The sequence below is a fragment of the Manacus candei genome, unplaced genomic scaffold, assembly GCF_025592945.1.
Source record: "Manacus candei isolate 608988 ecotype Guabito, Panama unplaced genomic scaffold, ASM2559294v1 h1tg000014l, whole genome shotgun sequence".
In the NCBI taxonomy this organism is placed as follows: Eukaryota; Metazoa; Chordata; class Aves; order Passeriformes; family Pipridae; genus Manacus; species Manacus candei.
In genome coordinates this window covers 76,263,067-76,288,545 of record NW_026138062.1, presented here as the reverse complement: position 1 = coordinate 76,288,545, position 25,479 = coordinate 76,263,067, and the positions used below count along the sequence as shown (strand labels likewise).

The 25,479-nt window shown below is 40.3% G+C and overlaps 1 protein-coding gene across 3 annotated transcripts in view; it reads left to right on the top strand.

Moving 5' to 3' along the window:
• CRYBG3 (crystallin beta-gamma domain containing 3) overlaps positions 1 to 25,479 on the top strand; it is an 86,573-nt gene that overhangs the window by 8,162 nt on the left and 52,932 nt on the right. For all 3 annotated transcript variants that reach the window (XR_007903434.1, XM_051781129.1, XM_051781130.1), the window contains exons 2-3: positions 8,233 to 8,311; positions 20,305 to 20,741. Coding sequence is in view for 2 of the 3 variants with exons in the window: in XM_051781129.1 (XP_051637089.1) it covers positions 8,233 to 8,311; positions 20,305 to 20,741 (516 nt within the window). In the remaining variant the exon portion in view is untranslated. The remainder of the gene's footprint in view (positions 1 to 8,232; positions 8,312 to 20,304; positions 20,742 to 25,479) is intronic.

Genomic DNA, 25,479 nt, shown 5'->3' with positions numbered 1-25,479 from the left:
AGCTCAGTAGCATTTAGTTCATTTAAGAGAAAGTTTTGAAATGGCAAGGTTAGAGTTTGAGGAATGACTCTGCTTTAAGGAATATAACTGGAAGCAAAATCAGAGTTAAGTGCTGTATTCTGTACTAGACTTGTGATTTAATGAGGTTATTCAAACCTGAGACCTTTATAAGCTGTCCCACAGAGATGTAAATTGTTCCTATAACTGAGAGAGGAGGCTTGACAAATCAAAATAGTAAGCCTAAAAAATAGTGAATTTAGTAGTAGTTTGCGTGGAAAAGTCTTATTTAGAAATGTGGTAGATTTTCCATTGTTTATTGTTTTTTAACCAAAGCTCATATATTTTTGTCATGTATTAAAGGCTTAACACAGGTCTCCCTTGGTGAAATTTCATCATCCAGATTATGCTGGAGGCCAGCTTCAGTAATTATAAGGGTCAGTATGGCAAGTAGGGTAACTGGGATATAAAATATTACTTAAAAGGTCTGAATTTTTAGCAATCATCTTTTTAATTACCACCTAGAAACTGGGATAGAGAAGAAACCAATACTAACCAACCTATGGCTCTTTGCAGTTGTATAATCAAAATTGAATAACTATTTCTGGCCTGTGGATGTGTTTGACAATCCCTGTAATGTGCTGAAACTTTGTGGGGGTCTTGCCCATCTATATTTGATAGTATTATTAGACTTGTGGTTTTCCACTCATTTACATTCTTCAGGCAGACTCTTGCACAGATGGATTTTAAAGTACTAGGTAATGAGATCCTGTTTAGCAATCTCTATTTCTCCATTGAAATATCCTTCTGGAAGGTCAGCAATGAACGTGTAACTGTTGGCACTAAGTAAAATTGGAAAGAAGTCATGACATCAAAACCAAATGAGGTACTTTCCAGAGAGAGCTGTTAGGTTTGTTCCAAAAGAGAGAAAAGTCAGGTATTAGGGACTGGCATTACACCCCAAAATGCTGAAATAAAGAAAATAGCTAGAAAGCAAACCTAAAAAGGACAGTGAAGACTCCAGCAGAGAGTGAATTTTATCAGCAATCAAAAAAAAATCTTCAGGAAAACTGTTTAAAAGTATCGGGAAGAAGATGTCACAAGTGAGGTCATGAAACCTGGGTAGACAGCTGTATGTAGAGGTCAGGCTTAGTTTGTTAGCATTGTGTCACCAAAGCCCCCCTGGAGCATCTCTCAGGTTAGGCATTGCTTACTCCCTTAGCACTGCAAGTCACCACATTAAAAGGTTTCTGAGTTAATCTGAAGAGAAGAACAGTTAAAAACAAATAATGGCAGCCATCCAGATGTGGTAACAAAGAGGGTTTGACTACTCGGGGAGTCATCTGCTCCTGAAGAGAGGGAAAGAGAAGTGGCAAAATGCTGGAGCACTCGCCTGTCTGGTCACAGCTGGACTGCAGGAGAAGTAAATGCTGGAGCTGCTGCATTGGAAGAGACTTTACTGCAAAGCTGTGGGGGAAGGAGGGAGGATCAACAGCCAAAAGTGCTGTCCCATAGTGCTGCCGAGCTAAGCTTTAGCCAGCTGACCCTGTTTCCTTAAGGGAGTGCCCATTAATTTCCCCCTTCTCAAACAGCAACAGGGCAGCCTGTACCTTCTCCTCCTAAAAGAAACCTAAAATGTCACAGCAGTTACTTTCAGTTTGGAGAACCCTGCGTCTGGTCAGTCTCGTAAAAACTTGTGTGTTTGTGCTTTATTACACTTGTGTGTTTCCTGTAGGTTATTTTTTTTATCTACCACAACACATTGACAATCTGCTGCGTGCATAATGTGGGTGGGGTGGATTAATAAAGGAAGAAGGGGATGGGCCTTTAATTTGCAAGTTCTGAGGGATTGTTATGAAGGACAAGGATGGAGGAAACAGACTTCTTGCATAATACGGAGGTGCTGTGAGGGCCTTTTGAAGATGTGATTGTTTGTAATTGTCTTGGTCTGTTTTTAGAGCCAGTTGGAAAAGATCTTGCAAACTGTGTGCTTAAATTTGCCCCATTAATTTTTTTTTTCTTGACTGTAATCCCTCAGGTAATCTCTGTGTGTGTGTGAGCAACAATGCAGAATGTGAACTAGTCTCCCCTGTAAGAATCTCTTAACCTCCCCTTCCAAAGTGTAATGATTAAAAACTTGGCCCACAAACCTGCTTCTGATTCAGACACCACCTGTCCAAGTATTACAGAAAGGTCAAAACAGATTTTCAGCCGCAGAGGAACAAAAAGCAATAAAAAAATGACACAAAGAAAGGTTTGTTCAGAACATATCTTTTGTAACTTAAGTTTAATCTTGATTATTTAGAGAATAAGAGTGATGCTAATCAGGTTAGGCATGGCAGGCAGGCAGTAGAAAGAGCAGCCAGACAGCTGAGGAAAAGAAATCCCTCTAACCTTCCTCTAAACCTTCACTTAAGATTAACCCATCCATATTGGATGCACTAATACATAAGGGAAAAGGGAATGTCTGGCAGAAATAGCAACAGAAGGGCAGTAGATTACTTATCTGAGAGTTGAGAGGCTTGATTTCTAGTCTCAGTTGTGACAGTGTCTTTACTCTGAGTGTTATTTAATATTCCCATGCCTTTTTTTCACCTTTTAATCTATAAAATGAGAGTACTATCTGTCTAAATATGTAAGCAAGTGGTGATCACAATTTGTAAATGACTGCCTGTATAATTAAGTCCATGGAAGCAAGATGGTGTGGCAGAGGTGTTTTCTGTCTTCTTGGGGACATGCTTTGCTCTTTCACATCTTAAAAGCACGTACACAATAGATTCAAAACCTGGACTAATGGTTACCTATTGCTGGGCATGTAATGTAACAGCAGTAGCTTATGAAGCACAGAGTTGAAGGCTCATTCATCTTCCTAATTTGGCCAGTGTGAAATGCCCTCTGAGAGGTGTCTGGCTGATCAGGCAAAGCCAGGCTTAAGCACAGACCTAAAGTTAGATGTGCTGAACTGGAGATAGCATTCTTGGTAAAGCATTTCAAAAAGGCTGGAAAAGCTTAAAGCAAGGATGAAACTCTGTGGAGGAAAACTTTAAAAATACAGATGTAGTCCAAATGGGGGGTGGAATTCCTAGTTAACAGGGAACCAGTCTGTTGTTTTCAGGTCTTAGCAAAGGCATAAGAATTTGGTGGTGGGATATCATACAGCTACCAGTTCAGTCTTTGTAACAATATTTAGTTGTGGAGATTGTTCTGTAGAAAAAAAACCAACCAAACAAAAACCAGCCCCTTAGAATACAGTCTCTGGAAATATAACATCTAGCTAGTATTGATAGGGTAGCTTGGGTTTATAAAAAGAATAAAGAATGGATAGTTTTTAGCATAAATACAAAATGTCTTACATATTTCCCGAGAATTACTTTTAATTGTGAATGTCATATCTTAATAACTGTGTTCACTCATCTCTGAATATAGAATTGTATCATAGGCTTGAGTTGAAATGGACCTTAAAGATCATCTATTCCAATCCCCCTGCCATGGGCAGGGACACCTTTCACTAGACCAGGTTGCCCCGAGCCCCACCCAACCTTGGACACTTCCAGCGATGGGGCTCAATGCCTTCATTCCCCAGCCTCTGTTGATACTGGGGGGTTGCCCCAACCCAGGTGCAGCACCTTACACTTGGTCTTGTTAAACCCCACGAGGTTCCCATGGGCCCACTTCTCCAGCTTGTCCAGGTCCCTCTGGATATCATCCTGTCCTTCAGGTGTGGCAGCAGCGCCACTCAGCTTGGTGTCATCTGCAAATTTACTGAGAGTGCACTTGGTCCCTCCATCTGTATCATTAATGAAGAGATTAACTAACACTGGTGTGGACCCCTCAGGGACACCACTCGTCACTGATGTCCGTGGGGATCTGAGCTGTTGACCTCTGGATGTGCCTGTCCAACCACTTTCTCATCCATCTAACAGCCCACCTATTGAATCCATCTCTCCCCAGTTTGAGGGGAAGGATGTTGTAGTGGACCATGTCAAAGGCTTTGCAGAAGCCCAGGTAAATGACATCTCTAGCCTTTCCCTTGTCCACTGATGCAGTCAGTCCATCACAGAAGGCCACTGGGTTGGCCAGGCAGGACTTGCCCTTGGTGAAGCTGTGCTGGCTGAATCACCTCCTGTCCTCCATGTACCTTAACACGGTTTCTGGGAGGATCTGCTCCATCTTCCCAGGCCCAGAGGTGAGGCTGGTGGGTTGGTAGTTCCCAGGGCCCTCCTTTCTACCCTTTATAAAGCTGGATGCAGTGTTTCCCTTTTTCCAGTCACTTGGGACTTCACCTGACTCTTCAAATATCATAAGTGTGTGCCTTGGCAACTCCGTCAGCCAATTCTCTCAGGACTCTGGGTTGCATCTGATTGAGTCCCATGGACTTATGTACATTCAGGTTCCTCAGGTGGCCATGAACCTGATCTTTATTTACAGTGGGAGGGATTTTGCTCCCCCAGTTCCCATCCTACTGTCCCTTGACTTGAGAAGTGTGGGAAGAGAGGTTGCCATTGAAGCTTGAAGAAAAAAGTTCTCCTCATCCATTGTTTTTCAGCATTGTTTATCAGGGGGATATACCTTTGACCTCTCTTTTCTGGTTGACATACCTGTAAAAACCCTTCTTGTTGTCCTTTGTGTCTCTTGCCAGGTTCAGTTCCAGCTTAGCCTTTGCCTTCCTCACCTCACCACAACTGGACTTCATCTCTTTATTCTTCCCAGGTGTCCTATCCTTGTTTCCACTGCCTCTGCATTTCCTTCTTTCCCTTCAATCTGACCAGCAGGTCCTTACTCAGCCTTCCAGCTCTGATTCTTGCTCTGATTCCTTGCTCCAGGGGATTGCTGGCTCTTGTGCTCTAGGGAAGACTTCCTTAAAGACATGCCAACTCTGATCCACTCCCTTGTCCTGGAGGGCAGTCCCCAGGGGATCCTATTGACTGTCTCACTGAAGAGCTGGAAGGTAGCTTTCCTTAAGTTCAGGGGCCTAATGTTACTCCTTGTGTGATCCATATCTCTCAGGACAGCAGATTCCACCAGTGTGTGATCACTGGTGGACAGCGTGGGTTTGCATTGCAACGTGTACAAATATGTGAATATGTGTGGCATAATTACATTAGTCTCACATGTTTGTGTTTATTGTTTGGGTTTTTTTTGAACAGGGAGTGTAGGTTTGTGTGTGGGCCTACGAACTTTACTGTTTTATTTTTCTCTGCAGAGAATTTGTGGGGAAAATACTGTGCAGTGTTCCAAAACTTGTGATTAGTGGTTGACACAATGATGAGAAGGGGGAAAGCCATAAAAATTGTTTGAGTGGAAAGTGATAAGTTGCATCACGTGAGCCAAATGAACAGTAGCCAGCCAGGCTGTTCCTCAGTCTCAAGGACTGAATGTGTCACCAGCTCCTGTGTCTGTGGTGTTTAGGCTGTAGAAGGTAATCTTGACTCTTTGGGGAAAAAAAACCCAAACAAAACCAACTTTATCCTAAACAATCCAAGAGGCTTGTGTTCAGCAAAGCAAGATTTTGTGCTGTAAACTTCATTCATCCAGCATGAGTCATTTGGTTTCTGTCAGAGATCCATTTGAAGCTGGGCCCTGGCTAAGGGTAGAAGAGGTTCACAAAAAGTCTCCTCAGAGGTGAAGTGAGCTGCAGTGCTCCCTGCTTGCTTGTTCCTGCCTCTGGGGTGTCATTCATTGCCCCTTCATTTGTGTTGCACTGTAAACTGGATCACAGGCTGCATTTTTCCTGATGGAAACTTCTGCTTCTCCCTTGATTTTATCCAAAACCGTGACCCTACTGAGAGCCCTTCTTGGCTGAGTTAAGGATGCAAAGAGATAACTGAGGTTGAGGAGGAAGGAGTGGAAATTTCTAAAACTGGTTCTGCTGACAAAGTCAGCATGTTGAGGAAGTACACCCTAAAGCAAAAGGTTAAGGAATGTGGAAACACTAGAATATAAACCATGAAAGGGTGTGGGGAATTGCTTCCAGGTTTAGGGTTATTTTATGTTGGAAAATAAAGTTTTGATACTTTTTTTTTTTTTTCCCCCTACTTGTTGGTTTTAAGATGCTTATCTGCTGAATTGCATTCTTCCAGTTTTGGTATGTATGCTATGGAATTTCATAGCAATTTGTCCAAGCCTGGCTAGCGAGAAGAAAGTAATACAACCATGTATTTAAAATATAAACAAGAAGTAGGAAAACAAAAAAAAGTTTTTGGGGAAAAAACCATGATGTACAGGGAAGAATATGAGCAAAAGAAAGTGATGAAAGAATGGGACACTAGTAATCTGTGCTGGTAATACTTAACAAGAACAAGGGTCTCATTTGTGGTCTGCAGACCAGTTTCATAAAGAATGATATCATGAAGTCAGGAAGAATGTCTGGTGGAGATCTACATCATTTTTCTGCTCTTAAATACAGGGAATTCCTGTTCATGTCAAGTGTATCAGCATCAGGAAAAGCTATGCAGATCTGAGAAGGGTGGCTTGTTTTTTTTGGTTTTGTGGTTGGGTTTTTTGAGTGAGTGGAGGAGAGGTAGTTGATTTTTTAATTTTTATTTTTTCAAGCCAACAAAACAAAAACTAGGAGGGAGAATATAGGTTATGTACAGAGAAACGCTTTTATTATTAGTGTGCCAGATTGCCCAGAGTGATTGTGACATCTCCTTCATGAAACACATTAACAGCAGAAGAAATTAATAGGTCAGAATATTAATTCATCTGCTCTGTCTTCAAGGGGAAGCAAAGAACAGCCAAGACTTTCTGTCTGATGGTCTCCCTGAAAAAGCATCTTTGTGTTTATGAATGCATTATGAAAGATTACTTAAGGTGGTGTGAAAGTACATGGTTTTCAACTTGAAGAGGATCTATGAAAGGGAGGAAGAAGCTTTTCTTTAGATTTATCTGAAAAGATGTGAAATATCTTGAAAAACGTAATTGCGTGAGAGTTCTGTTCTCATTTTTGTTCAGGGAATCCTGTCTCTGAGCAGCTGAGAAGGAAACTAATATTTAGTCATACTGGCTTTTGTATGTTGTGTGTGTATCAATGTATATTGAATGCAGATGCCTAGTCCACAATAGGAAGAAAAACCTTTCTTTTTGGAAGTCTCACTGAGATACACTTACCTGTGGTTTACAGTCAGTAGCAGTAGGAGTACCAATGCTTCTAAATTTGTTCTCCAGATCCTGGCAGAATTTCACCAAAATGCAAATAGTTGGGGTTTATTTTTATTTAAGCATCTTTCAGAAATAAGGACTCGTGCATTTGTCAGTAGCAATTAATAAATTCCTGAGATTGATGGAGAAATGTTTTTGAAGTGATTACATATTAATTGGCATACTCTGTCACATGATATATGTTGGTACAAAGTTAATTTTCTTCATGTTATGACAATGCAGGAACTGATATGTGTCGTTAACGTAATCTAGTGTTTTCCTTGATACATTTTTGCTTCTAAATTGCATGTAGCTTAAAGGTTTTGATTCAAATGTTCTCTGCTGGATTGTGTTTAAGGATTGTTTTAAGAATTGGGATTGATGTGGGAGATGGTTCCCTTCATTCCAAAGATGGGCTCTGAGGAAAATGTTGACCAAGATGAATTGGCAATAAGGACATATGTGACTTTGGATTTCTGACTTTTTAAATGGAACAGTAGGTGTTTCCTTGGTAATAACAACATACCTCTTGTCCCCTTTCTAACATTTCTTCTGCATTTGCTGGCGAAGCCCCATTAGGCATGTTCAGTTAAATGTGGTGGCTGTGATTTGTGATGATTCCATCTGCCATGGGTACATTCCACTTGCTCACAGTCCTCAGAATGGGGTGGACCTTCCAGCTGCCAGGTGTGCCAGATAGTCCTGTGGCAATGAATCCTGCTGTAGTAGATGATTGATCAACTCCAGTATCAGTTTTCCTGCAGAAAATAATACAAAATAACATACAAACGAAACAGAAAATAAATTTTGTTCCCTTTTCAGGTGGAAGAGTCAAAATGCTGTGTGCCATTTCTGAATACTTGAGTTTGAAGACCTCTGTATGAGGTGAAATGGGCATTTTGGTTCTATCTTCAGATTTTTGGGGCATGGCTTTTTGAGTTACAGTATGTGCAGAGTATGTGCTGCAGTTTGGAAAATATGTTCTTCTGTCCCTTTAACACTCTTTAGTGTTTAAATTGAATGATACTGCGTTGGCTCTTGGTTGGACATGAATAATGCAAGTACTCAGTGTTGCAAAATATTTTTGTTTTTCAGTTCTGAAAACAAAGGGAGTGAAGCCATAAATTTAAAGAGCAACCAAAAGGAAAGCACAACTCTGCCTGCACTTTTGAAGGTATGATTTTTATTGACTCATATTTATTTGAGGTAAAACCTGCCACCTCTGCTTTTGACTACTTGTTAGAGTTCCGATGTTGGATGTATTCCTGCACTGTGAGTTAGCACCTGACTTTCCATATTCCATATTTCCATCTTCTGAGTTAGGGTCCATTATGCCAGGGTTCTAATATACGTGCAGGAGACAGAAAAACTGCTTGTGCTTCAGGTTTTTAAAATAAAATTCACGTATTTACTTACATGAAAGAGCTGGGACTTCGGTGCTGATTCCATATGCAGTTAGCCAGCAAAGAAGAAAGCTGGTGTTTTTTATCAAACTACGCTTTCAGGCATTCCTCTAAAGCACCATTTCTATATAATTTATGAATATCTAACCAGCAAGTCCTTACTTGCCTGAAGGTCTGCTGGAATTTGTGTGTACGTCGTCTGTTCTTCGCCGGTTACCCGTGTTAATCATGCTTGTCTTGTCCTGTAAGCATTGTACTGCAGAAAAAGGACATGCTCCACTGTGACCAGGGCTTCCTCCTGTGTCACCTGACACAGCTAGAAAGTTGTGTTTAGGTTTAGTCAAATACCATGGCTAATGATGTACAGGACAGGTGCTGGTGAGAACAGCTGCCTTCACTGCTGTTGCGTCCTGCCCACACAGAGCCATTTGAGGGATCCATTCATTAAGCAGTTTTGCTTGATTTTTTTTTTTTGTTCCTTTTCTAAGTTGTTTTAGTTTAACCCAGATAACATGGTGACTGCTTCTCCAGAAGGGGCCAGATTTATTTGGGGATGCAGTAGGATTCTTACCACACTGGATCTAAGATTTCTATCCTGTGTTGCATTTATTGAGCACTGATGGTGTAAGGAGAAGGAAGTGGCCTACAGTCCCTGTGTTCCTGCATCTTCAGTGTCTTTGTTTGGGCTTCCCTAAAGGTGAAGAGACATTGCAGTTGCCTTTACAAAGACCCCCACAGGGTCATTAGATCGAGAATGATTTCATGTTGGCTGTGGTTTGTCTACATCAAGGCGAGAAACAATGTGGGGACGTTTGTTCAGAAGCCCCGTGGATTCAAGCCAGCTCTGTCAGTCCAGAGCTCCTGGCAGTGCCACTGAATTCCCATAAATCACAGATTATTGGGTTTGTGCCTTGAAGTGATAGGATTACGATAAACCAGAGGAGATTCTACTATAATAGAAGAAAAATTTTGGCGTTTCAAAAAAAATCCCATTTTTCTGTGCTGGATCAGTGCAAAATTCTAAAACAGATTTTCCTTTTGAGGAAGGTTTGGACTGAGGAAGGGGAAACATTTAGCATGCATGCACAGGACTTCTACACCAGAAATTGCTTAAAAGGAAGTATGAACAGGGCTAGGTCTTCAGGAACAAGCAGGATGCGTAGGAGGAGCAAAGCGGGCATAGCAGGTTTAAGTTACCTAAGAGTGTTTCTTTCTTGCCAGAAACTAAATCTTCTTTTTTTTTTTTTTTAAATTTAAAAAGTCCCAAATTCAGAATTTTTCCTGCTGAATCAAAATTCCTTGCAGTAAAGTTTTGTACTCAGAGCTTCTGCTTTTGTAATATTATACAAAAAGTTGGTGCCAATATTACTGCTCTAAAGTTTTGTTCCAGGTATCTGATCTCTTCTCTTTGTCTTGCCATAGCTTTTTTATTTAATTTTATTGTCTTTGGTCCATGTTTTAAAGTCTTAAATGTTACACTGTACATTACATTCTCTCTGAAATAATACCTGGTGTTTGTATAAGCTTTAGGAAGAAGGTGTGGTTTTCATATTACTAGAATGTGCTGACTATTGAGCTGTACTAAGAGCTTCCTGTCTAACTTAGTTCCCTCTTTCTTGAGCCGATCAAAAGCCTTGTGATACACTTGAACAGCTTCATATGCATAGTAATGAGTACTTTTTGAACTATAATTTGTGTGCACTGAAATTACATCTAGATAGTAAAAACTTAGAGAAGGTGGAGAAAGTATTTATTTTCTATCCCTCCACCCCCCATTTTTTAAAGAAAATATTTTTCTGGTTTTTCCTCCCCCTTCTCTCTCCAACACACACTTGCATTTTGGTAACACCACATGGTCTATTGCCTGACATTGGCCAAAATAAGCTGTCTTCTGCAAAGATCACAAGAATGCAGTTGGAGAGAACTGGGACTGCCTTATTTGTGGTCTTGGCAGTGCTGAGATGATCTTAAAGGTCGTTTCCAACCTAAATGACTCTGTGATTCTATGAAAGGTATAATCTCTGGTATAAAAAGACATTCCAGTTTTTTTTTATTGAATCATCAAGGTTACTATGGGCTAAAAGAAAAATAGTGGGAATTATGGGAAGTGTACTTTGTGAAGAATGTCTAAATCCATATGCCTGCCTGGATGGGCTTTGGGCAGGTTTCCACACGTGCCCACGTTTCTGAACAGTTCTTCTGCCCAGTCCTTTCAGGTGGATGGTGACTAAAAGTGAAACCATGTTGTGCCTGTGTTAACTGTCACCAAGTTAATGAACCATCACGTTTCTGATGGACTTTGTGTATATGCAGTGATTTTGTATATTCATTGGTCTCAGCTGGAGGCCAGGGGCAAAACAGTGGGGGAACTGTGAGTCTCTGATTTAGGAGCAAAGGTTGAACATCTGAATTATAACTGACTGGGTGAGTGGAGCTGGGAAATGTGCTGAGCTATGGCAGGTAGCTCATTGACTCTTCTGAGCACTTTAGACACCAGTTCTGTACTTTACCCCTGTTATTTTTTCCCTACAATTAAATATTTACCTCATAGAGGGAGGAAAAGATATTTTAATACTTTTTGAAAATGCGAATTCTGATTTCTCTGTGCCAAGGAGACTTTAACAGTCATCACTTGATCACTTTCAAGAAAATATTACTGAAATATATTTGCCAAGTCTGTTAATTCATTGCACCCCCTCCCACTATTTATTTACAGATTTTGTTTTGCTTCTGTTTCTTTGAATAAGAGCGGTAAATAAACAGTGTCCTTTCTGAGTAAAGGCTCCATTTGAGGGATGGGATTGTTGAACAGATGGCTGTGTGGATGTAAACTGTTCTTGAACTTCATGTTTAGTGTACCAAGTATCTGCCTTACATTGTGTCCAGTACATATTAGTGTATCATTAACCTCACTTTTAGTGCTACAGGGACTTTGTTTTCAAAGGGAATATTGCAACAGTGCTTCCTGCAAAAGTGTGCTTTTGCTTTCACATGCTTTTGGTAATGCCCTTAAAAGAGAGATTTCCAGCTGGGATGTAAGTATTACTTGGATTGTGTGGAGCAGCTGTTAAATAAACTAGCACAGATACTGTAGTGAGCCACGTGCTGGAGAATGTCAAGATGATACAGTTCTGAAGAAATCACCCAAAACTCTTCTTGGATGTGCTTGTTCCACAAGTCTGACCTGTTTCCTATTTGTACTAAATATAGCACATTCTCCCATAACTGATTAGGAGGGAATTTCTAAGCATCTCAGCATGGGAACCACTATGTTAACTCTGTCAGGCAAACCCAAAAGTTTGAAAAAAGGAAGTACAAATATGAGGTACCAAATGTATCATTTAGTATTTCAGTTGCATTAAATATGATGTACCAAATGTATCATTGTGGTATTTCAGTAGCATTAAATAATCTGTAATTTGGCCCACAGGCTCCAGCCTGGGTGCTTGTCACCTGAATTAACCACAGACAGTCTCAACCTTCTTAGAAAACTCAGGGGCAGAAAGTACAGCAAAGATTATCTAGTCTGCTCCTCTGGCCCAAGGTGAGATCTCTGTATCTCTGTCATACCTGATAGAAGTTTGTCTGACTTGTTCTTAAAGACCTCCAGGGACAGAGATCTCTTAAGATCTCTGCAGCCTCACCAGACAACTGTTCTACCAATTTCATAAAGCTTATAATTAAAAAGTCTTTCTCTTAACGTGCCATCTAGAGCTTCTGTGCTACAAATTAAATTGTCCCCTGCCAAGTACTGCTGTGTACTGTGAACATGGAGAAGAGATTATTGTGTAGCCCTGCTTTCTCACATGAATTTCAGTTCAAGGTAACATAAATGGCTGTATTTAAACAGTAGACATGGTATTAAATTTTGATGGCAAGGACTGCAATTATGTGATAAGATGGAGCCAGGATCTTTTTGGAGTTGCAGCACATAGGACAAGAGGCAACGGGTGCAAGTTGGAACATGGGAAATTCCAGTCACCTGTGAGAATTTTTTTCTTTCTTGCTTTGTTTGCTTTTTGTTTTGTTTGTTTGTTTGTTTGTTTTGATATCAGAACAGGTTGCCCAAGTAAGTTGCAAAATCTTTATTCTTGGAACTACACAAAGCACAGCTGGATGAAGCCCTGCTCTAACTGGAGCTGCTTTAAACAGGAGCATAGACTGCATGACCTCCTCAGCCACATTCCTTTCAGCCTAATTTGTGCTGTAATTCTCTGCAACATAATTTTTCATCCAGTGTGTGCATTCACAGAAGTTTTTTTGAAAATCCCATTAACTTGCTGAATATAGGTGGCTGTTCTTACTGAATGTCCCTCTTTCTAACCGTAATTTTAAGTTTTATTTTTATTTTAATCAAAATTAAACCTAGTGTCTTAGTTAATGATGTGCTTTTCTATATAGCATGGGGTTTTTTTATATTGTCATGGTTTTATTTTACATTGACTTCATTTCATATGTATGTTATCTAAGTAATGTCTGCTCAGCCTGTGTGTGAATTCCTGCTGAATACCTGTCTTAGACCTAGTAATTAGAAATCAGAGAGAGGGATTCTTTGTCTTTTGAGAGTCAAGGGAGATGGATTCCTACTGCCAACTATGAATTTTTGAAAAACCTGAGTCACTTTTAAAAACTGTTGCAGTTGCTGCCCATAGCAACAAATGAAAGACAAAACAGAAATGGGTTTGGAATTTGTATAAACAAGATTTCTCTTGTGGAACCTGAAAATGGGTCTTTTTCTCTTCAGCAACGATGTAGAATTTTGTTGAAATGGAATTTTATAGGTTAGTGCCCTGGTTTCCCAGGACACATTGTTAAATTGATGGTGTTAAGAGATGTATGCGTTGTGGAATGTATTTCAGGATCATCCTCTCTAAAGTCCTGGTGAATTCCATTGTCATACTGAAGATTTTTGGAAAGGATGATCCTGAAACGTTGCTTCCCTCTCTGCTACTTTAGTTCTTCAGAGGAGGGATCTTGAGCAGGGAACTTTGTTTCAGGATGGGTGAAGAAAAAAAAAAAAAGCCAGAGCTTTTAAACCTTGCTTTTTTTGGCTCAGAAACCCAGCAAGGAGACAGATGAGAAGCAGAAGTGTGATGCCAGATGCTACAGCCTGCCAATAGAATATGAGTACAGGTGGAAATCCCACTCTGTCATCCCATTCCCAGTGTGTTGTCTGCTTTTGCACATCTTCTGCATCAAAAAGGTGAATTTCACCTTTATTTGAAATTTTTTTTTCAAACTTGGAGGAATTGTCAAGTAAAAGAGAATAAAAATTATTTCATGTGTGTGAAAATATTTTCACTAAAAGGCAATGGATGTGTAGTACTGAAAGACTTTAGAGAAAAGAACAGTAATAAGACAGACAATTAAATTCTTTTCTCTTTGGCTCCATACTAGACCTTGAAGTAATAAGTGGTGGCTGCATACTGAGAAGTGAGTACCGATTTTTAATCTTTAATCAGAGCTTTACAATAATTCCAGGAGAAAATTCAGAAGGGAGAATTTTTGAATTAACTCTGCAAATGGTGTGAAGAGAATTTTTTTAATTATTAAGTTGATTTTGTCATTCTAGAGACTTTCACCAAGTTTACAATTCCCTGTAAAGGTGACCTAGCAGAAACTTTATTTCAAGCTGTACCTCCATGTCTCTCTGTACTGTCTCCTTTGAAGTGTTCACCCTTGCACCTTGTCTGTTGTTCTTTTGTTATGAAAGGTGACTCTGGATACTTCCTCAGGTTTTAGGAGAACACTAGAGTTTCAGAGAATGTTTGTTTTATCTTTTCTTTCTTCATCTGACAAATTAAATATACATTAATGACTCCTTGGTTTTTCAAGAATTTAAATGGCTAAACAAATTTTTAAAGTCCCAGTGCTGAACTTCCAACACAGGCAGTTGTCTTTCCAAATGTTAAAGAGTCATTGACTTTAAATAGGTTTATTTTTTAAAATGCAAACCTGATACAGTTTAACTAAAAGTCCCTTCCTGTTGTTTAACTTTTAGTCCTGATTATGAAGATGCCATGATTTCATTAGTTCTCTAGTTACTCTTGTCTTCCGGGGTTGTCATGACCTGATTTTTTTTCATGTCAAAACAAGCAGAGAAAAAGGAGGATGTGGAACGAAAACAGCATTAAAAAGCCAAAATATTCAGAGATTAATTGGTTATTTGTAGAGATACTGAGCTCACCTTAAACTCCCCCCAAGCCTGTCTTTGTTAATCTGTGGTGCTTTTTGATTTCTCTGATTAGTTAAAAGCTAGTTAAGACTAATCAGTTTTTTACAATGATGGCCCTCCCTTGCGTTATCTCCCTCGCCACTTTTAATTACTGGGTTAAGTAGGAAAACCTCACTTAGACTATGTGTTTTTTAAATCCATTTGTCTCATGAACACAAGTAACACTGGACTTTTAGGGGGTTTCTGCTGGTCATGTATTTCATTGTCTGATAGTACTTTTACTTGAATTTTTCTTAGTGCTATGCTGGTTTCCTTAGACAAGCCTTGTTCATAATCTCTGTCTCACTATATCTAGTACTGTTTCATTAGGTTTCCAGATGTATAGCCTCCTGTTGGTTGAGAGTGATTTTCCTCACAGTATTTGAAAAAACAAAAGCTTATTTCACACGTGGATTTAATGCACCTCAGTGTGTCCCACTCATTGCAAACAGGTGAGAGATTACACCAGAGATGCTTTAGCCTCACTGAGAAAGAAAATCAGCTGGAATACATGCACATACTCACTGTGGGGATGAACTAGCCTGCCAGCTATTTCACTGTGGATTTTGCTTAGCATTCAAAATGTACTATATCACTGTTCAAATTGAATTAGATGCTCATAATTGTTAAATGAAATGCAGCTGCCTTAGTTGTGTTGAAAGGTCAAAGCTAAGGCTGGGAACACGATTAATTTTCCAGAACTAGAGGTAGCAATGCCTAAATGTGCTCCTTTGTGCATCCAACACTTTAATCTGAAAATCTTAAATGATTTCTACAAAGCTAGCAAACAGAAATCCAGGAATAGTGCTGTAATTGTTTCTCAGATGAGTAAATCGGGATACTGGGGTTTAACGGCTTGTTGAGAGTCCCTGGGGTGAATCAGTGACAGTCCTAAAATTCTGGTGGCAGGTCATCTTCTCTCACAGCTGCAGGTGGGATGAGGTGGTTGCAGTGCTCGAGTGTATCCATGCCACATGCGGATTGTTCTCCATCAGCAGCTCCCAGTGCAGAAGGACGGGCGGTCTGGGAGAGGTCTCCACGCGTCTGTCTGCAGTTTCTGCTTTGTAATGAGCATTCATTCATGGGCAGGGAGTTCTGAAATGTCTGGCAGTCGTGGCTGGAAGCTAATTCTTTGTTCACGGAGATCTGTGTTTTAATGCTGTTAATGTTTTCGTTTCGTTCACTTGTTAGGGCAATAAAAGAGATTTCATTCTTGGCAGACGGACGTAACCCTCGCTGAATGAGAACCTCTGGCAATCTAAACTTTAGCCACCCAACTGCTGAGAGACGGTTGCTGTTCCCAGCTGGTGTGAGGCAAACCAGGGAAGAAGGCAATCCCTGCACAGGGTGCTGTTGTGGCACTGTCTGTGTTCCGGGGGGGTTGTTCGCACTGGGAGCCAACCCTGTGCCTGACTGTGTAGGTGCAGTTAGGCTGCAGGCAGGAGCAGATTACAGCCTGGAGAACATAGCTAGTCTACCACTGAATAAATTAGCTGAGATAAGAATCGTGCCTGAGCCATGACATCGTGGGCTTGTCTCCTGGGTCCCGGCTGCCAGGCTGCTCTGCCGCGGCTGCTCCGGCCAAGTGAGACCGCACAGTGGGCACAGCTCCAGTTATCACTGCAGCCTCCTCAGTCACCTGATCCAAGTCATAATCCTGTCTCACACTCTGCCAGGCTTCCCCTCCACACCAGCCTCGTTGCACGTGAGGGCACGAGTCCATAGGATAATTCAGGTTGAAGGGACCCTGGGATGTCATCTAGTCCAACCTTCCGCTTAAAGCAGGTTCGGTGATGAGGTCAGGCCAGGTTACCCAGGGCTCGTTCAGTGAAACTTGGAGTAACGAGTTGCTAAAGGAATAAGAGCTAATTAAAGCTTCATGAAGCATGTCACAGGCAGGAAAGCTTACAGAGAGTGGGAAAGGGGAGGCAAGGGGAAATCTGTTCACAGTTTGTTACAAAAGGAGCAGAAAGACAACACTACAGCTGGAAACCTTTTTTTGCTTACATCAGGGAGGATCTGAAAGGAGATCTGACAGGTAGGTTTCCATCCAGAAACTGTTGTTTGCTGTTCAAACTGCTTGGACACTGTAAGGGGATTTTTTAATTTTTTTTTTAAACTGGTGACATGAAGTGTAGCTGTCACTGGTATTCCTTCAGTGTGGTGAATAACACACTGCTCAGGCCTAATTGTGACACGGAATCAACTGTGCTTTGTTGAGGTCAACTAAAGGCCAGGACTGTTGAAAACTGGTGGGATATACCAGGGAAAGGATTACTTTATATGTATCCTATGCCCTTGCCTTTTTTTTTCCTGTTTGCTGGGGACTTCTGTCAGAGACAGGCTCAGAGAGAGGTGAAAGTTACTGTGATAGTGGCTCATGGAATTACCATCTTACTGCTGTTCTCACCAGGCACTTGTGCCTGAAGGCTCCTGCTGTGTTAAAGGCTTACTGGCTCTACAGTAAGTAAGATCATGTGCTTTTGTCTCAGTGATTTGAATATGGCATCATCTTAAAATATGAACTTCAAAATCTGCAGCAGGAGCAGTACTGCTTGTGTAATGCCTAAACAGTGGCTCAGACTCTGAATTGGGATTTTGTGTGCAAATGATAAAACACCAATAGCTCTTACTGTCTGTTATGGCAAAGTGGAGCAGGAGGGAAAATATATGGAGAGTAAGATTGATTATATTGAAGAGAAGAAAGCAGGATTTACATAGTTTCTGTGTTAGGATTTAATATCCACATATATCTTCAAATAAGCACAATGTAAATGTTCTCTGGGGCTTTTTCCTATGCAAGACGCTATTTATGGTTAAAGGTATGGAAGGACCCTTTCATATTAAAACTTCCTGTTCTTTTGATTTACCAAAAGTTAAGTAAAGAAAGGAAGATTAAAGAGGAAGGGAAGTCTAAATAGATTTCTGTTTCTGGAAGCAGAGACTACAAAACAGCTTTTCAAGCAGGGCATAAATTATGCTTACAAATAAGCAGCACAGTCTTTACAAGTCTTGTGTCTCAGAGCTGCTCAGAGAAGAATTTCGCTTCTAGAGATTTAGTTATATTTGAAGTCTCAGTTCCTAATAGGAAAAAAACCCCAAGCTACTAGTTCCTGAATACAGATGGTTTTAAAAAAATGGGCAAAAACCCAACGAGCAAAACAACAACAAACAAAAAACCTCCCATAATACAAAACTGTTCACAAGTTTTCAATGTAATAATTTCTTTTTTAATTAATGCTGCATTTAGTTAACTTCATAGATATTGTAATACTTAATATAAATGTTTATAGCTTATAAGGGTTATATGTGCAGAGAAAAGAATAAGATTTGTGTGCATTTTCTGTTCTGAGATAGTCTTTTAAATCGGACAAATACGTGTGACTGATACTAATCACAGAACAGAGGAGAAACACCCCCCCTCACTTAAAGTTGAATCAAAAACTGGTATTGAAGAATGCTGAGGTGTGTCAGAGAAAGAAGTAACTGTGACAGTAGAACTTAGAAGTTGACGTGGTGAATCATTCATTTATTATCAAATTTTGGAAATAATTTTTTTTTTTGCTTCTGTTTTGTATTTCCTTGCTCAAAGTACTCAGATCCTGTGAGATAAAATTAATTGTCAAGAGATTCACTCCGGGCTTGCATGTTACTTGATAGTTTGTCTAGTATTGAAAACAGCAGCCGGAAGTGTGGTGCATCTGTGAGCTGGACTGTCGTCACCTTCACTCAGAAGATGGAATTTGTCACAGGTGGATGAAAAAAGACTAGAGTTTGACTTAGCCCACTTTTGAAGGTTTCCTTAGAAGTCTGATGGGGTTGTTTAAGTGTCTTTTCTGTATGAAGAAAATAGAGGTTGTGTGGATTTCTCAAGGACAGATTAGTGCCATTCAGTTTCTATCCTCACATAAACCATTTTCAGCACACACATCTATCCGAACACTTAATATTAAGCAATTGTACTTAAAAGGTGAAAAAGGATTGCTTGCAGCTTAAAGATCACTGCTCCAGTATCACTAAGTGTAACTTGAAAGTTTTTAAGAAATTGCTGTTCCCTGAGGATTAAACTGTGTTCATTAAAATACCTTTTTCATCAATAATGTGATCCTAGAAGGACTATTAACAAGTAAACCTACCTGCTTATTTTAGGTTACTAGAAACAAATATATCTTCAAGTTGAAATGGGATTAGTGACCTAATGAAAATAGTAGCTTTCTGGATAGATTGGGTGGGTAGGTGTTACCCAATTTAAAACAATTACTCTTATCCAAATGCGTTGTTGACACAGCTAAAATTTGCATAGGACTTTTTGTTCTTGTTCTCCTTTCCCACTCCTGTTGAGCAGGATAGATTTCATCCAAGAAAAGCTGGAGTAACTTTATTCTGTTTTAATAAACTGGGTTGCATCAGGAATTGAAATTACAAGGATTGTACTGTAAAGATAAACTAGGTAGCAATAGTATATGGCAACCACTGTGAAGGTGAGATGGGGGCAGGTGCTTCCCAGAAAATTTTAGTCCAGGGAAGAAGCATTTGCAGATTGTGAAGCTGAAAATGTGCTTACATTAAAATGTGTTTGTGAAGCCTTACGGTGAAGTTGCATCATCTTTTTGGGCAGATGGTCTTGGCAGAAGTAACAGGAGCTTGGACAGTGGTCCTTGGGTCTCTGAGAGGAGCTGACACCAAGGAAATTCAAGGGCATAAAGTGGGGAGGAAAAGAGCTTGCCTTGCCTCTGGGCTGAGATGTTCAGCTGAGCTGAGGGAGGAAAGGAACATGTGGCTGGTGTGAGGTGAAGCTCTGCCTTGGTGCTGATTCATTTCAGTTTGAGGGCAGAGCTGACAGGGAGTTCAGAAGGTCGGTGCAGGGCTGGTGCTGTGTAGGACCTTGACTGTATGGAGAGCTGGGAGTTTGGGCATGGTGGACTATGGGGCTGTGGGAGACGACAAATCCATCTGGAATTGGAGCTGTGCCTTTGAAGGAAGGCTGGCCAAAGGGGGCATTTTAGGGTTGCTAAGGGTCGGATTAATCTCTGGGATGTGAGTTGAGTTTGCTTTATCCAGATTCTGTTCTTGATTCTCCTGGGGTTTTTAGGAAGTGCAGAGTATTGAGGGCTGTGATGTGTGTTCTGCTCTGGTGTTCTTGCCTAGGTTTGCAGGCTGAAAACTGCTCGTCTCACAAGCACAAATAGGTTTGTTTGTGAAGCTGTGCTTTTTGAGGGCTTTAGTCTGAAGTGTGGAATATTGTTCCTTGGTTCTTCCCCGTGTTTCTTCTGCCAGTTGAAGCAATTGTTGCCATCTGTCCTTCTGGATTTATTTCTACAGCAGCTGCTTTGGGAATCTTTGAGCCTGTGTAGTCCTGTGGCTTTTTGTAGAATAGGGATCTTTTTACTACAGCAAGAGAAGAGAGCAAGCACTGGGCTTTAATCTTAAAAGGAACCTTTAAACAACAGAGCTCCTGTAAGGAATACAATGCCTAGGTGCAAATTAAAATTAAGGAATTTGAGAATGAAAGGAAACATCTTCTTTATGTGCTCTTTGTATTCATCATAGGTTTGTCAAAATGAAGAGAAGAACCATTCCACAGAAGAACTTCGCAAGTCTGAAATCCAGGAGGAACTGAAAAAAGCTAATAGCCTTCCTAGTTTGACTCCTGGAACCAAAACAGCAGAGAAAGACAAGCAACCCCGAGAAGGTTTTTTTCATTTCCTTGGAAGCTTATTTAATATTGCAACAAAATCTTCTTTGGTGGAATCTAAATCCTCTACCTTCCAAGATGAACCCAACAGATGTGAAAAGGATTTACGGAACACAAATACTTTTCCAAAGGACGTGCAGCCAAAGCATCCGAAAATTGAGGAGCCTCTCTGTTCTACAGCCAGGATAAAAGAAGATTCTGTAAATAAAGGGGATGCCACCTTAAACAATATTGGGAAAGATATCTCACAGGATCTGCAAGGAGGCTGGAAACAAGCTGCAGATACACAGAAGTAAGTTTTATAATTTATTATTATAATATAATTATATTATTATTATGTTTGTGTGTGCACACAGAACTACATTGTCGAAGTTCCACTGACTGTATGACAGATGTCTGTCATTTCTAAAGATGGTTGGAGTGTCCGTGGCTTGACTTCGTGCAAAACTCTAGTAGCAACTATCCTAAATAGACTTGGTGATTTTTGCTTTTGTGGTTTTTTCCCCCTTGTTCTTTGGGATTTTCCGGTGATATAAAGAGGGTTATGTAATTCACTCAATTAGCCCAAATATGGAGCATTCTTAACAGTCCTGTAATATTTCAAAATAAGCTTTAAAAAAACCCAGCAATTGGTGCCAAGGGCACCGTTGTGTTTGAGAGCAGCAATGTGCAAACATTGACTGTGGTCTGCGCTGTAAATTACGAAATCTCTTCTGTCATAAAAATAGGCATTTGTTTTCCAAAGACACTTTGTAGCTGTTATGTTGAAAATTAGACTACATGTGGGGCAGCACAGCATAGGCTTGGAGTTAGTTATGAACGTACACCCATGGTGCCTGTCCAATTTTTGGTAGGTTGTTCGTGGGCAGTGGATCTGTAAGTTACGTTTACTCAGATTTTCAATATGACCCAGAGCATTTATTTAAAATTTAAGCCCAAAATAACAATTAGGGGTAACCAATAAGTCTGTCACAGTGCCCCTGCTTGTATTGCAGGATGGGAGGATGTACTGAGAGGAAACACCTTTTTTTCTTTGAAGTTTTTAAACTAATTTGAGTTGTGCTCAGTATATTTATTGGTGGCATGTGAAGTGTTTGTTTCATCTCCACATAGGAGGTCAGAGATACCTGAAATAGCTGCTTATTGAATTCCACTTCCATACTGGGGACATCTCCAGCACTCTGTCCTTACCTACTCAGCAGAATAATTTGAGGCATTTGTCATTCACCTTCATAATATAAATGTAATGGCTGATCAGGATACAAATAGGGGATACAGCACCTATTTAGGTGAAATTAAAACTGCATTTCCCCCAGCACCGTACAGTGCTGTTTGTGATTACTGACAACAGTGGTTGTGTTCTCACGAGCACTCTGGTTTGGTCTGTGACGTGGTCGGCTGGGTTTTATTACAGACTCTTATCGTAGTCACGCATCCGACTGTGCTTTTTCCAAACCACACGTTGCAGCTCAGCCACCACCACTGCTTTGATCAATACAGAAGCAAATTTCTCCTCCCCTCAGCTGTTATCTGCAGAGGCCCAGCAGCATTGTGTTATTTGGTCTAGTTCTCAAAAACCTGTTGGACAGGCCGTGTTGCTGCATCAGTCTCTTGCTGCTGTTTGCCCAGTTTACAGCATCTTTGTTTGCTTCTCATGAACTCTTCAGGGTAATGTAGAGTAATAAATTTGGCATCAATAAAAGTTTACAGAGTTTGGAAGGTGTGGGTATGAACTCACTGAGGTGAGCTCTCTGCTCTGCGCAAGCCTTTTTGGGTCATTTTTGTTTTCTTGAAGTCGAAGTTGTAGTTGGGCATTTTCAACTGACCATGTTGTGACATTGTCCTGTATTGTTAGGTATATCTGCCTAATCCATCTAGATTCTTCTCAGTATAGTTTATCTGTCTCATGGCCAAGCAAGCATAGAAAAATGTATGTTGCTAGTTTGGAGGCAAGAGTAAGCTGGCCTATGTATAGAATGAAGTTTTTCTGTGGAAAATGACTTTTTTAAAGTCAGAAAAAATTATATTTTTTCATGGAAGCTGTTGCAAGTTACAGCAAACATGAAACCAGTCTTTTTTCAAAAGTACAGCGTACATTCTGCCCTTTTTGATTCAGGGTACTAACAAGTTTGACAATCTCTGTGTAACTTTTGTTATGTTTTTCTCTGCCTGACCACACAATGTGAACTGTTTTTCTGAAGCAAATGGTGAACAGAAATTGAAATGACAATGCAAAAGTATAGGTTTGCACTCATTACCTTTTTAAAATGCTTGAATCAAGGATACCTCTTTCATTTCTTTTATGGGTTTGCTCTCTTTTAGTTTATAAAAGTTAAAGGCATGCAGAGCAGTTTTTTCTTTTCAGTACTAGCTGGCTTCTTTACTAAATATTAACTGACTGGTATTCATTTAACAAAGTTAAACTGTAAAAGTGCTCCTGATTGCTGCTGGTCTGGGAGAGAGTCTTGTAGGAAGTACCAAGTAGTTGGAAGTGGGTACTGAAAGCACATGACTAATGATGAGGAGAAGGGGGAAAATGTAGCACAAAGGAACAGGAAAGTGTGGATACCATGAAGGGAAAGGATGGTGTGAACCTAATTGCTTGAAAATTGAGTCCTAAAAGACATATGAGACATGCTAGTGAGCCATATAAAGTCAGAGGCACTATTGATTCCGTTGATTGTTATGTTAAACTGCAATTTTAGCATTTACTGTAGAAGCAGAATGAAGCAGAGGGCTTTACAAATCCTTAAGACCACTGCATTATTAATCTTACAACAGTTTCCTTGGCCATGAGGAACATGTAAATGAATTTGTTAATTCTAAGCTGCTGTGAAATATTACATCAGAGATTATCTGTGGTTAGCAAGGAGGTTGCAATAAGTGAAAGAGGGATGTTGTTAGGTTGCATAATCCCCATTGGGTTGTTAAAAAAAAAATCCCAAACCAAACAACCTTTCAGATCTAAAATACCCACCAAATAGTCTCAGATGCCTCTATTCAGACAATCTTATTAACCTCTTATCCTTAAAACGGTATTTTACAAAATACAGGGAAATCAGACTGCTCTGACCTGTCAACTGAGGTTAATTTTAGCCTCACTGGGAGGCCTGGCACTTGGTAAAGATTCAAGTTTCCAGACCTTGAGCCAAGGAAAGGGGAATTCATGAGCTCAGTCTGTGGAGTACATGTTTGTGAGGGACAAAATGTGTAGGTCACGTTAGTCCTCCGTCACTCTGGCTGGTTGGCTCAGAGGTAATTTGTACCTTAAAGGCTTCTGCTGCTTTAATCTCCACAGTGGCAAGTGGTAAAGGAGCAGCACAGAGGACAAAACCATGATAAATTTGGCAAAGTCTCTAAACAACAATTGCTGTGGACAGTAACATCATAGTTGCAGCACTGAAGGTGGGTGAGGAGAGTTGGGTTGGCTAAGTCTCCACTTACTGCAATCCCTTAGTCTTATATTTCTTTAACATTTCCTTGCCTTGAAGAAGCGAACTGAAGCAAGCAGTAGCCTTGCAGTGCTCTGTAAAAGGTTAATGACGGAGGGGTAAGGCAGGTAAAAGATAAAATACAGTTTTAAAGTAATGCTTATTTGGCTTTCAGTGGAAAGAAAAATGCAAAGGAAGGTATTTGCTACTAAGTGGAGAAAAATCTCTTACTTAGGTAAGATGGCAACTTCTGTGCAGAATAGTCCCCTGTGGCAGACTGGCAAGGGTAAAAGTAAAAAGTTCATGTTTAGTCTTAGCCTTTGCACTCCTTAATGATGTTAAAACCGTACCTTTGACTGATGAAATAGCCCTGAATATAAAACTGTGGAACAGTGGGGATGCACTTCACTTAATCTCTTATTGCTGAAAGTTTACATGAGAGAGAACGAGATTTCATAAAGTAGGTGACAAATATAAAACACGGATCTGCCCCTGTTATCTTTCTTTCCTATAATGTAAAATTCTTTCACTAACACATCACTAATGAGCAACAATTTGGCTTCAAAATTGAGACTGTTTCTCTAAGGCTCCTGAGAATGGACTTTCTGCAGTACCTCCCTGTGAACCCCACAACTGCAAGGATTTTCTAAGTGTAGGTAGAAGAGGGGAGGAGGTCATTTCTACAGCAAGTGCTCAACCATCCTGTTTTTGCCAGGAGCCAGGTACTAGTAATAGTTTAGTGAGATCATTGCAAGCAGTTTAATTCAGAAGGGAGGTAGCCTTGAGAAACAAATTTCAATCTGTTGACAGTTTTCCTATGCTATACATTACTGACCTTTGTGAGAGGATAGGGGGGTTTTATTATTTTGAAGTCTAGTAAATCTGTTGCTACATATCTAATTGACGTATATTAGTATTAGCAATTAGTATTTCCCACCTTGGTACTGTCAAAATATCCTGCCCTTTTATTTTCCTCTGTTAGGAACACACCTGATAAAATCATTGGTGTTTACATAGTTCTGGTCAACAGGTCTGTTCCAGAGCTTGTCATTCTCCTTTGTGTTACTGGTCAGATGCAGGCTCGTGGTGATAAAGAAACACAGCCCTTAATTTGTCTGATGGATTGTGTATTGTGGGTTTGACTCCCTCAGTAGCAGCAATGTTCATCTTTCCCTATAGATGCCTTTGGCAGAAAATCAAGAGCAAATGAGTGGAAATTAAATCACTTAATTCCAAGCAAGGTCATTCCTGAGGAACAGTGGGGAAGCTGCTACTCCTGCATTTGTTGAAGTCAAATCCCTCTTGTGGTCAGAGCTGTGTCCTCTGTAATTGCCTACTCAGAACCTATTTTACATATGAGACCTGAACTTGTAAAACCATAAATGTCCATCCATCTTTGGAAGAGTCTGTTGGGTGACAACAGTAAGAGGAAAAAAAGAACACTCTGTTGATTGCTTCCGTTATAGTAATACCTGCAAAAAGGTCCCCATTGTGAAGACAAATATATGTGGTTATCTAGAGACAGGAGAGACAGGTGCTTCCCCTTGTGGTAAGAGGTTGCCTTGGTGGTGCCTCTGGGGAACCTCAGGACAGCTGTGA